The sequence below is a fragment of the Carassius gibelio genome, chromosome B16, assembly GCF_023724105.1.
Source record: "Carassius gibelio isolate Cgi1373 ecotype wild population from Czech Republic chromosome B16, carGib1.2-hapl.c, whole genome shotgun sequence".
NCBI classification, from domain to species: Eukaryota; Metazoa; Chordata; class Actinopteri; order Cypriniformes; family Cyprinidae; genus Carassius; species Carassius gibelio.
Window position 1 is genome coordinate 23,000,238 of NC_068411.1, and position 12,769 is coordinate 23,013,006.

At 38.1% G+C, this 12,769-nt stretch overlaps 1 protein-coding gene across 14 annotated transcripts in view; it reads right to left on the bottom strand.

Annotated features, from left to right (window-relative positions):
• Nucleotides 1-12,769, bottom strand: part of LOC127974396 (receptor-type tyrosine-protein phosphatase U) — a 205,884-nt gene that overhangs the window by 43,850 nt on the left and 149,265 nt on the right. For all 14 annotated transcript variants that reach the window (XM_052577622.1, XM_052577616.1, XM_052577615.1 and 11 more), the window contains exons 11-13: nucleotides 11,187-11,289; nucleotides 9,972-10,245; nucleotides 3,319-3,355 (exon numbers count right to left, since the gene is read on the bottom strand). In XM_052577622.1, the coding sequence (XP_052433582.1) occupies nucleotides 3,319-3,355; nucleotides 9,972-10,245; nucleotides 11,187-11,289 (414 nt within the window). The remainder of the gene's footprint in view (nucleotides 1-3,318; nucleotides 3,356-9,971; nucleotides 10,246-11,186; nucleotides 11,290-12,769) is intronic.

Consider the following 12,769-nt stretch of genomic DNA (forward strand, 5'->3'; position numbering starts at 1 on the left):
AATGAGGTATTTAATGTATTCATCGCATGAAATATAGATGGGAAAACATCCATTAAAGTTTGATGCAAACCTGACCAGATTTTTTATCGTCGTGCTGAGTTTCCTTTCAGAATATCAATTAAGCCCACCACGAGCATGAAATTTGTTTCAAGATTAATGTGAGCACCTGCTGTGTCCACCAAAAGTGGAAATTAGCAATTGGAGTTACAGTATAACGAAAGTCTATTGTTCTGTGAAGATTGCCAAGGGACTGTTAATTAAACTGTCACCTGTGAACTGAAATGGGAATCTTGGCAACTTAGTTTTGTAAGACTATGTAATTCGGTTGCATTTCAGAATATCAGTGTGTCAATTTTCTTCTGAACCTGGATTCTTGATTCATAGGACAATTTTGTGGCCAATCAAAAGCAACAACCTCAATTATGGATTTTCTTGACAAGCTGGATTCCTTCTTATCTTATAAATCCTTTATTAGAGACCCTAATACAAGAAGTAAACATAGTGAAACAGTTTCCTGTCCTTCTGTTTGTTAGCACAATTTGTTTAATCGTTCTTTCCTGTTGAGGAAGTCGAGAGAGCTCCATTCTGTTCATCAATATGTTGGCGTGTGAGCCCACATCACAAATGTGTGTCTGTCTGTGCCCACTGAGCAGATGGGATGACAAAACTGCCCTAAAATGTCCACTGCGTCTCTTGGCTTCATGCTTGGAAGGCTAGTCATCACCCTCGTTACTTAGTCTCAAAAAAAGAGCCAGGTCGATTTAACTGGGAGGCTGTGCTCACAAGCGGCAAAGACTACAATACCGTCCTGTCCATACTGATCCCTGATGGCGTCGATAGAAAGGAGAGTGGTTCTTTCTTGTAGCCTTGGCAGAAATCTATGCCTCATGAACCTTTTCATCTTTCTCTGAGGAGCCTGACAGGTGGTAGCATGTATTGACAAGCACAGGTGACTCCATCAGTGGTGTTTGATGTGAAGGTCTTTCTCCTGACCGGACAGGGAGCCGAAAACTGATCTTTCTCTCTCTGTCTGCGTGCTGCGACATGTCTGCTCTGAGACTGCCCTCCCCAGACAAATCTGCTTTGATATAGTCAACTCCCCTACCCCAAGCAACCAAAACAAACATGATGAAAGAGTGACCTGTTCTCCGTTAGTACCCCTGTCTCCAGAAGAGAAAGGGGAGGGGGTAGGGGCCATATAAGGGAAAATCTGTGTGTTTAAACACAAAATTTCACTGTAAACCAATACACATCCCAAAGCTGCTTTGCTCTTTAGGGATTCCATGGAAGCTTGCAACTTGTGTTGGGAATCTTAGCTCTTAGGGGAAAGAAGTGTATGTGTAGGATTATCTAGTGAACCATTATGAAGTGTTTCTCAGTGGTATTGCTCTGAGAGGTTTGAGCAATGATCACAGAGCTGGACTACTGACCTTGAAGAGGGGAACCACTTTGATATCAAAACCTGGACAGGCAGATTCCCTCGGTCACTACTTGAACGTTGAAACTGACAGTGTTTGGGATTGTTGAATTTACTGAAAAGTCTCAAGATGTCCTGTTCACACAGTGGTTTATAGTAAGAGTTTGAAGACTTTCTGTAAGAACACCCTATTGTAAAAACCAGCAAATGCTGGTTAGATATGTTTTGAAGCATGGTAGCTTGAGGAGCCCTGCACTAGAATCTGACCTGTGAGAGAAAAATGTTTGGCCCGTGCTAATTTCAAATAATGTGGCAAGAAAATTCAAACGCAGCATCAGAAAGCGACATTAACTTACATTGTATCTTCATCGGACATGAGCGGCACGGCGTGCCGAAAAAAAACAAAACAAAAAACAATAAAACCCATTATAATCATCGATGCTCTCTACACTGTATGTGGCACAGCCCAGCACGACAAATGCCAGACAGAAAACTGCTGGCTCATTCTATTTACGATTTACTGACACAAAGATCAATTGATTTGTAATGCTTCACAGCCAGTAATACGATGTGACAGCAAAAAGATGGCGAGTGTGAAGAAAAGAAAAGAGGACATGGAAAATAGATGATTAAAATGTGAATGGACTGAACAGTTTTAAGTGAATGACTGACTGATACCATCTTTGTTATGAAATAATTTTTTGGTTTGCAGTGAGTTTATAATCTTTATCGTACAAGTTTGCTTTAATTTTTTTCAAGATCTGAGGTAAAATATATATTGTTGCTTTCACTAAGGCTATAAAGATCATACAAAACAAAGTCATATTAGACCATTTTAACATTGAATAAAACACATAATCATTACCTGAGATTTGATTGTTTGATTGTTTTTAATATTCAATTTGCAAAATTCTTCTGTATCTAAATGCAAAAATTTTCATAATTGCTTGAATAAAACGGACTACTGGGGAAAAAAATCTAGTGACAAACGGAACAATAATATAAAAATATAATAATTGTTTTATATATATATATATATATATATATAGGACAGTGGCCCAAGGCTTGGTACTGCTGGCAGAATTTGGCCCTCGGCAAAGACTAATTGAGGAAACCTGTTCTAGTGTAAACAATAAGGTGATTAGCTTTTCTGATTCTAAGGCAGAGCTTCCTACAGCTGCTGCAATAGTTGTATCAATAAAAGCAACCAACTCTAAAGCAGAACTACAGATGCCATATTTAGAGTTACAATTTCTCCAATTCATGTGGTCTATCGCCCCTTTTGATGTCTCAGATCCTAAAATCGAGACTGACGCACCATCCGCCTGAAGCAAACTGTTAGTTCCTGTGGGATCTGGAGCTAGAATGCTGATGACATCTTGGAAAAGCTGTGGCCCTCAGGCATGTACATTGTGAATAAGTAAATAGCAAATAAGCTAAAAAACCTACACTTGTGCAGTCAGAATAACAACATACATTCAATCCACTGCAATTTTTATGTTTTGCTGTTTGTGGCCACTCTATCATACTTTAACTTGTTTACAAACTCTTTACATTCCATTTATGTTACAGGGGTAATATCATAATTTTAAGGGCCTCTTACACTGACCCTTCCATAGAATGAAATCCAAATGTAAACCCATTGACCACAAGACAAAAATATATATTTAAAAATCCCACTCATAATTACAATATTTATTTATTTTTTTTATATGAAGAGTTTCATGCCTGGTAAGAAACAGGTTAGACAGTTAGTGTCTAAATGTATGCTCAGTACATTGATTTCGACCCTGTATAGGTCAATTCACCTCACCCTGTCCATCAAAAAACATTTTCGCACAAAACTGCATAGTACTTCAAAAAAAGAACAAGTTCTGTAGCATCAGCATTGAATAACTCACCTTTACGGGCGATGCGGACGCAGTTTATCCTTGTTTCCTGTGAGAAAAGAGAACAGAGATGCATGCTGTGGGAAATAGTCAAATGGCAGAAATAAGACAGTCAGACACCTGATGAGAAGTCAAATGGGATCACACTGACATTTGCTGATTCAACAACAGCATGAATGCCAGTAAAAGAGTAAAAATACATTTAAAAACAGCACCGTGTCTTACTCACCTACCCTACTTGTGTGTATGTGTGTGTGTACTTTCGAGTGTGGCAATAAGATATAAGCCTTTAATATACAGAAAATAGCAGCGGAGGACAAAAGAGGCAGGGGGGATGACTTCCAGCCAGGAGAGAATTATAAAAAGGAATTAATTTGTTCGAAATCGCAGTTGATGACATACTGGTGTTATGAAAACGACCTTTGTCAAATAGCGCTAATGAGATCCGAGCCCATAATCCAATTCCGGCCTGCCACCTCGACAAGAAGATGCATTATCAAATTAAGATTTACAGATGCTAATTCAGGCATTATGGAACAATTATGCAAATCTCTCCATCCGGAAAAGGAGTGTGAGCCCTCTGCTTAAACTGCGGCTGAATTGCTTTTTTTTAATTGAAAATCCAATCCGAACTGCCTTGGCTCCTAAAGCCCGCCATAACCCTATATCATCTCAGAAAACATGCAAAACGGAAAGCGAGGGCGGTAGGAAGAGGAAGAAAGGTAGAGAGTGACTTGCGTTGATGTTCCAAGAGAGGGAAGAGGGACACACATGGATATTTTAGCCCCCTTAAAACATCCACATGCTTAAAAATGAGATGCAAGTGTGCCATGGCTCCCAATACTCACTATCCCATGAGAGCATATTGCAGGGAAGGAGCAAACACTGCCTGTTTTCTCCAAACACAGAGCCGGTCCTAGATGTCACACCGTAAGAAGTCATAGCTCACCATGCATGTGAGAAAAGACTGACCCCGAATGACAGGCGAGAGACAGCCAGTGGGCTTTGATCAGACAGACGCAGACACAAAGCTTTAAGCTTCCCTGCTCTATTTAATCAAATTTGTGGGAACGGTCATGGCAGGCACTGCAAAAGAGATCTGTCAGCAAACTCAAGCTAAGTAAATGAATTATGAGCACTATAAATATAACAGGCCCAGGGAGGCATGGGAAAGGAACTTATTACAAAGCTCCTACTTGTTTCAGAGCAGAGTAAAAGAGGCATGCAAGAAAAAGAGAAAATAAGAATTAATGTTATTTTCCCTAGGAAATGAAGCCTACCAAATCAATTGTGCTACTGTAATCTGAAAAAAAAATTTTTATCTAGTCTAATTGTGAGTGATATTGTGGTTTACAAAATATAAACATCATGGAAGTACAAGTTTTAGTGCCTTTTTGCTGAAAAAAATAGGAATTACAGCATAAATATTTAATGTTAAAATACTTATTTAAAGTCATGACAAATACCACTGAAAGTAGAAACAACAAAAAAGTAAAAGATAATGAAAAGTTTTATGTAAAATACATTCTGATGAAAGATGAATATTTATTGAATGATGCAGAAATATTTGAAAATACATTAGGTACACCTTGCTAGTACCGGGTTGGACCCCATTTTGCCTTCAGAACTGCCTTAATTCTTCGTGACATAGATTCAACAAGCCGTTGGAAACATTCCTCAGAGATTATGGTCCATACTGACATGATAGCATCACGCAGTTGTTGCAGATTTGTCGGCAGCACATCCATAATACGAATCTCCCGTTCCATCACATCCCAAAGCTTTTCGACATGGTGCATTATCCTGCTGGAAGTAGCCATCAAGATGGGTACACTGTAGTCATAAGGGGACATGGGCATGGTCAGCAACAATACTCAGGTAGACTGAGGTGTTTAAATGATGCTCAATTGGTACTAAGGGGATCAAAGTGTGCCATGAAAATATCCCTCTTGGGATATTTCACCACCAGCAGCAGCCTGAACCATTGAGACAATGCAGGATGCAGGATGGATCCATGCTTTCATGTTCTTTAAGCCAAATTCTGACTCTACCATCTGAATGTCGAAGCAGAAATCGAGACTCGTCAGACCAGGCAAAAAAAATTCAATCTTCTATTGTCTAAATTTTGGTGAGCCGGTGTGAATCGTAGCCTCCGATCCTGTTCTTAGCTGACAGGAGTTCCCCCCCGTGTGGTCTTCTGCTGCTGTAGCCCATCTGCTTCAGGGTTCAATGTGTTGTGAGTTCAGAGACTGTATTCTGTATACCTTGGTTTTAAAGGTTATTTGAGTCACCTTTGAGTTGCCTTTCTATCATCTCTAACCAGTCTGCCAATTCTCCTTTGACCTCTGACATCAACAAGGCATTTTCAAGGCATGAACTGCTGCTCACTGGATATTTTCTCTTTTTCTGACCATTTTCTGTAAACCCTAGAGATGGTTGTGCCTGAAAATCCCAGTAGATCATCAGTTTTTGAAATAGCCCATCTAGCACCAACAACTATTCCACATTTAAAGTCACTTAAATCCCCATTCTGATGCTCGATTTGAACTTCAGCAAGTTGTCTTCACCACATCTAGATGCCTAAAAAGCATTATGGAGATGCTGATCTCCTTTTCCAGCAGGGCTTTAGCACCTGCCCACAATGCCAAAACCACTTCCAATTGTTTGATGACCATGATATTACTGTGCTTGATTGGCCAGCTCACTCACCTGACCTGAACCTCACGGAAAATCTATGGGGTATTGTGAAGAGGAAGATAAATAACATTTGACAAACAATACACAGGAGCTGAAGGCCGCTAACAAAGCAACCTGGGCTTCAATAATGACTCTGCAGTGCCACAGTTTGATCGTCTCCATGCCACACCAAACTGAAGCAGTAATTTGTGCAAAATGAGCCCCAACCACGTATTGTGTGCATAATTAAACCTGCTTTGGAGATCTTGAACATTTCTTTTTTGGAAATCGTTTTTGATTGATCTTTGAGAAAATATTTCAGCTTGTGTGCAATCAATCTAGAATATAAGAAAGTTTGCTTTTTTGAATTAATTTTCAAAAAATATTTTTTTTCCCATAAAATTCAAATTTTTTGAGATGCACCTGTATGTGTATGTGTATATATATATATATATATATATATATATATATATATATATATATATATATATATATATATACATACATATATATACACACACACACACACAGTGTATATGTACATACATATAGACATAATAAATTAGATGTGCGTTATGAAATGTACATTTCTTTTTGATTTATTAATTTGTTTAGGAGGGAATTTAAGCTTAACATATTTTACTAAGAAATATCCGTTCTTGCCTTCTATCTTGATAAAGATGCCAATTAGAGAGAGAAGTCAGTTTGAAAGTGTCTGGTCAGTCCTATAGGGTTCAGTGGCATAAGTAAAAAAAAAACAGCAAAGTTTTTCTGTATGTACAGTATGAGTGAAAGAGAGCGTCTGACAGCTACAATCTTTTTGTTTTGCCTCTAAGGACCGCTAAGGAAGCGGAGGACAAAAAAGTAAACAGAGTAGAGAAGAGAAAGGAAAAAAAAACAGCTCTTTGTAAACAGCTGAGAATCAAAGATTTTTTATATGTATTTATAACTGAAAGCAATTACACGAAGCCCTGACAGCATTCACAGCTCTCTAATGGCTAATTGTCAGAATAATGGCCAAAGATGCGGCACAGGACTTTCTTTCTTGTGCTGCTGCCAAAAGCTTTGAAAACCACTTACAGCCATAAAGCTGGCCAAGAGACAAAGCAAAGTATATTAGCATTGTTTATATGCAGTCAGGAGAAAAAAAACTGAACTGTTCAAATCGGTAACAGGGGGGTGCTAAATGCTAGCTAAGTCTCTTGAGCTACGTTCTCTTTAGCTTAGACTGTCAGTCTTTACAGCAGTTATTGCAGCATAAAATAGAGCTGAATAAAAATGAAAATTCAGATAAAGGTCGGTCAAGTAAATCAGCAGAGCCCAAAGGAGACTGAGCTGTGCGATCGGTTTCCAAGATGTACGGTTTCAAGTAGAGAGAAACCGAGGGGAAGGTGGAGTCACAATGGCTTGGCTGACAGGTGCATTTCAGTCAGTAATGCAAGAGAAGCCCTTAGGGGTTTGGCAGGGAGGGAGTATGTGTCTGTAGTATAGGTCAACAGAGGCATTTCACTCAAAGGCTGCCAAAAACCCAACTGTGTAAAAGCGTAGGTAAAGTCCGTCCAAGTTTTCTGCCTCTGAATTGCTGTTCAGAAGAGTGGAATGAGCCAAGCTGGCTCATCCTTTCCTCCAGGTGCTGAGCCAATGAGATAACCTTCTTCGAAATGTCACCCACATCTTTTTGAGCATGAGGTTTGCTAGCTGGTGTCAAATTTAAATGGACCATTAAAAAAATCTTTTCATTGCCACAAGCCTGGACACTTAGAGGTTTAATAGTGCATAATTGAGTACGGCAGCTTACTAATAACCATGAAACCATAAGGCAAAAGTCAGAAGTTTGCTGTCATACTCAAGATGAAGGTTGGTTTGCATGAAGTAAAAAAAATTCTATACTCATCACTGGTGCAGCAGTGCTGGGGAAGACTAACTCAAAGAATGAAGGGACTAACTTAAGGATGGTTTTTAAAAGCATGACGGCAGATATTTATCTGATTCGCATCAGTGAACTGGTTTATGTAGATGCGGATCTTTCAGATTCAACAATATTTTCTCTGATTCAAACTACAATTATTCATAGATTCACATACACTTCTATAGTCTATAGTTATAGTAACTATAATGCGGTTAATCGTTATGTTTCCACACTACAGTATATGCTATTTTTATTAGCTGTATTTAGTGGAAACATACTTTTAAAAATATATATCATTGTTTTTGTTTATATCATTGGATGTTTATACATTTAAAAGTTTCAGTGTACTACTAGTTATCTACTTTTTTCTTGACAAGCTATAGTTTTAAAGTATTTTTATCAACACTGTTCTGCATGCAGGAGTACAGAGCCATGCGGAAGTATTTATACCCATTCATTTTTTTCCACATTGTGTCGAGTTGTAACCATTATTCTAAATTCTAAAATTTTTCACATCAGTCAACACTTAATATGAAAGCCCGTTTCCAAACTTTTATTCCCAGAATTAAAAAAAAAAAAAAATTCAAAATTGCAAGTTTATAAGATGTAAAGTCACAATTCAGAGAAATGAAGTCAGAATTGAGAGATACAAGCTCACAATTCTGACTTTATAACATGCAATTGCAAGTTTAATAGATATAATCACCCAAATCTGAGTGAATTATTTTTCCCCTTAGAATCAGACTTTATACTGTAACTCGTACTTGCGAGTTCATATCTCACAATTCTGCGGTTTTATATCAATGATACAAATTTATAAATATATAAATGAATAAAAATGTCAGAATTATTTATTTCTTCCAATTCTGCTTTCATTTCTAATAACTGCTTTTTTAGATATCTCAATTCTGACTTTATTGCGATTTTATACTTCACGAATCGGAGAGAAAAAAATTCAGAATTGCGTTTTTTTTTTTTCAGTTATGGAGAAGGGCTTCCATACCATACCCTATAATAACTAAGCAAAAAAGTAATTTAAAGCAGTTTAGCATAAGGATGCAACATGACAAAATGCGAGAAAAAAAAATAATACTTTGGCAAGGCACTGTATACAGTGAACCTGCACAACCTAGCATCCTCATCTCTCAGTGGGTCATGGGCCTTTACAGACTGCTGGTAGGCACAATAAAACTATATTTTTGACCAATGGCAAATTACCAGTCTGATTTAATCAGATGCTTTATCAATCCAGGTCTATATTTTGCATCTGACAAACGCTTTTTTCTTATTTAGAAACTTATTTGGCACCTTTCTTGATCAATTTTTGAGCAGCGAGAGATTCCCATTTCCCCGGCTATTTTCCAGGCTCTGTCTTGCTTGTGCTGTCAAGCTCATTCTGTCTCCCAGACCCAGCCATTTCTAACAACATAAACTGCCAGCTGATCTATTTTTGATCAGCTGCACCTGTGCCCAATTATCCCTGTGAAATGGTTTATGCCAGCGAGACAGTATTCCTTGTTGTTTACCCTCTTATCTAGGCATGGATGAGGAGCACAGGGGCTGTTTTTCCCATTTGAATAAGGTCTGGACACCCAAAGCTTGGTGTATGCTAATACTCTATTAATTCCATAGTAGTGACTGTGACATACACTATCTTATGGGTTTGAACACTAGGAGAAAAGGAGAAAAACAACATCCTGTAAGGATGAGCAATGATATAATGTTTTTGTACATCCAACTAATTGCAGATTTACTAGCTGCAGGTGCTTCTCACTATTTATTCAAGGTCCTTGGTTTTGCATTTTATGTCCTGCTGTGCAGGCTGCAAACAATCTATAGAGCATGTATAAATAATGTTTCAGATCTGTGTATAAAAATCAGTTAAATTTCCATGGAAACTTTTTTGTATATTGTACATTATGTGTTGTTAGAAAAAACTGGCCGCATACATACGGTATGTGCATACTGTGCTAATGACAAAATGTACACCTCCCCTAGTGTGCATGTAACAACTGAAGTATCCTTCAGAATATACTGGGAGCATATATGATGAGTAAAAGTGCTAGTTTCTGACACTTACGCCTCTAAAGTTGCTCATGGCCTGGAAGTAGATGAGGTAGTTCTTCCTGGGGTCCAGAGGGCTGTTCCAGTAGCCGTTGTAGGTGTGGTTGTCCCCCACAGTAAAGGGTGTAGCCTGGGGCAGGCTGCTTGGAGGAAGTTCGGCTGTATAGTAGTGTGGAGCACCACGGGCCTGAGCCTCACCGTGAGATGTTGGAATGGGGAAGCAGTCCTGAACACCCAGTTCTCTCTTCACCTTCCTACCAGCTTCCTCCTCCACAATCACTTGATATGTGCTGTGTATTTACACATAGTAATGTATTTAATGTAAATATAATAGTAATAATAATAACAACTTATAAGAAATATTTCAGGTTCAAACAAGTTAAGCTCAATTGACAGCAGTTCATTATCATATTTTTTTTTCAGATGTCTCTTTTAAGAAATTAAATCTGTGTTAGAGTTGAGATACACTGAGATACAACTATAGTTTTACTATAGTTTTACTTAATATTTGTTGTAATTAAATAATTACAACAATTATATATTTTTTTATTTCATTTTAATTTTAGTTCAAGTTTTATTTTTATTTGAACTTTTTTAATGTTTTTAAAAAGTAAGTGACAGAATTACTAAACAGGGCAAATGAGGTTTATAGCGCAATTCCATAAAAGCACAGGAGTGGAAAATTATGCGTGTGATTTACTGAAAATGCACACACTAAAGAACACAGATCATTTCCATAATGACCAGCATAATCTACCAAGAGCAGTGCAAAATACAGGCTGCTTTAAGACATGCTTTTTTGGGTGATTTTGGCACAAATCCCAGCAATTTGACAAGAGCAAATGCTAGTAAATGGTGGTGTTTGATTAATTTAAATACTATCCTCCTATAAACTATGCATTTGACAGGGAAGCTCCTACAAATGCATATTCAATAAGGTAATAATAAGTGCAAAATAAATCTTTTCAGAGCTCATTCTTTACTACATGTTTTTAGTAAATCGTGACAGTACCATTTTAACGCCAAAAGACGGTTTGTTAGCGGTTAGTAAATCTTTCCCTAAGATTTTTTTTTAGATTTAATTTTATTTCAAGAAACAAAAATTTGTAATAACCCTGGTAAATACACACTAGTATAGCCTACCTAATGTGTGTGTTAAGCATGACAGAAAAACAGACCTTTAACTTTTAGTGGTAACTTGTATTTATTCTGAAAATACTGGCACTCTCACCTGACTGGAGCTCCTCGGCCTTGTGCTGGACGCAGTAGGACTGTGATGGTGCTTTCTGTCTCACTCAGAGGGGACGGCATGTCTCCATAATCAAATGTAGGTGCTTCAAAAAAAGAGAGAAAGAAAGATATTAAATATCTTCCTAAAAATGGGGGAAGTCGTGGCCTAGTGGTTAGAGAGTTTGACTCCTAACCCTAGGGTTGTGTGTTCGAATCTCAGCAATAACACGACTTAGGTGCCCTTGAGCAAGGCATCGAACCCCCAACTATTCCCCAGCCGCCCTGCAGCATAAATGGCTACCCACTGCTCCGGGTGTGTGTTCACAGTATGTGTGTGTTCACTGCTCTGTGTGTGTGCACTTTGGGTGGGTTAAATGCATGGGTCACCATACCTGGCTGAATGTCACGTCACTTTCACTTTCGTCACTTTCAAATGTATAAAAACCCACTCATCTCAAAAGTAAACTTTCTAAAACATCCCCAGTGATAGGCAAGGGAAAAAAAATGAATGAGAGCTCAGCAATTAAAAAGAAACCATTTGGGATCCAAATCCACTGTGTATATTGACTTTGTCACTTCAAAGTAAGGCAAAGTGAAGTTTACGCTAATTTTTAAAAGCCACTATAACCAGCTAAACATTTTAATTAGACGAACCTCACGAACAACGCCTACATTGTTGTCTGAAATAAGACCGCCATAATTCATGACAACAACCAACACTTCACATGAACTCTGCTTTCTTCTCCAAACTCGTCCCTCTGTGTGACTTGAACTCAGGGTGTAATTAAAAGCTGTGCACGTGGGACAAACAGAGGGGAAACTCATTTAGAAGGATCTGAGTCTGGACTGCATCCTTCCCCTGAGATGGTAGTGTTGAGCAATAACGCTTTCCTTAATATCAGCAGTCAATTAAAGCTGAAGAGCAAAGGCAAACAATCTGCCAAAAATCAATGATTATTCTATTAAAAGCGGGGTTTGGCAAAACTAAACTACTCGAGTGGACTTCAGTAAAAGTGAGGCCTTGGATGGCTTTGAGTGCTTACAGAGAAAATAAAAACACAACATATGATGCAACTGAGAGATATAAGAGAGCCTTCTGGCTTTTTTCTGTACATTATGCACAGACAAGCAAGTAAACAACAGGTCATATATGTATCTCTATCAATATACTGTAACAACTCCAAAGGGTCTATGCTGCAACAACTTTCTCAGAGGTTTACATAGTGAAATGCACAGAAATAAGGGTGTTATGTATCTCTCGGTCTCTCTGCTCAGTCCCTGTTCGACTTCTATACAATTACTAATTAAAAATCCTTCAACCAGAAATTTACTAATAATGCAGATAATGTACAGAGACGTATATTTCCATCACAAATGATATTTTCAGCATCATTTAAGTGAGAAAAAAAAGGTGTCTGAAATGTGGACGCCAAAACAAAACAGAAAACGTATCAACTTTTTAATCCATTAACAATGCTTTTGGTAGATCTGAAGCTGATACAAGGCGAAACGTCCCCGACTGTTAATCGGCCAAGAAGACAGGGTTATCAGGCCAAAGCCTATGATCTCGAAACAACCACATAT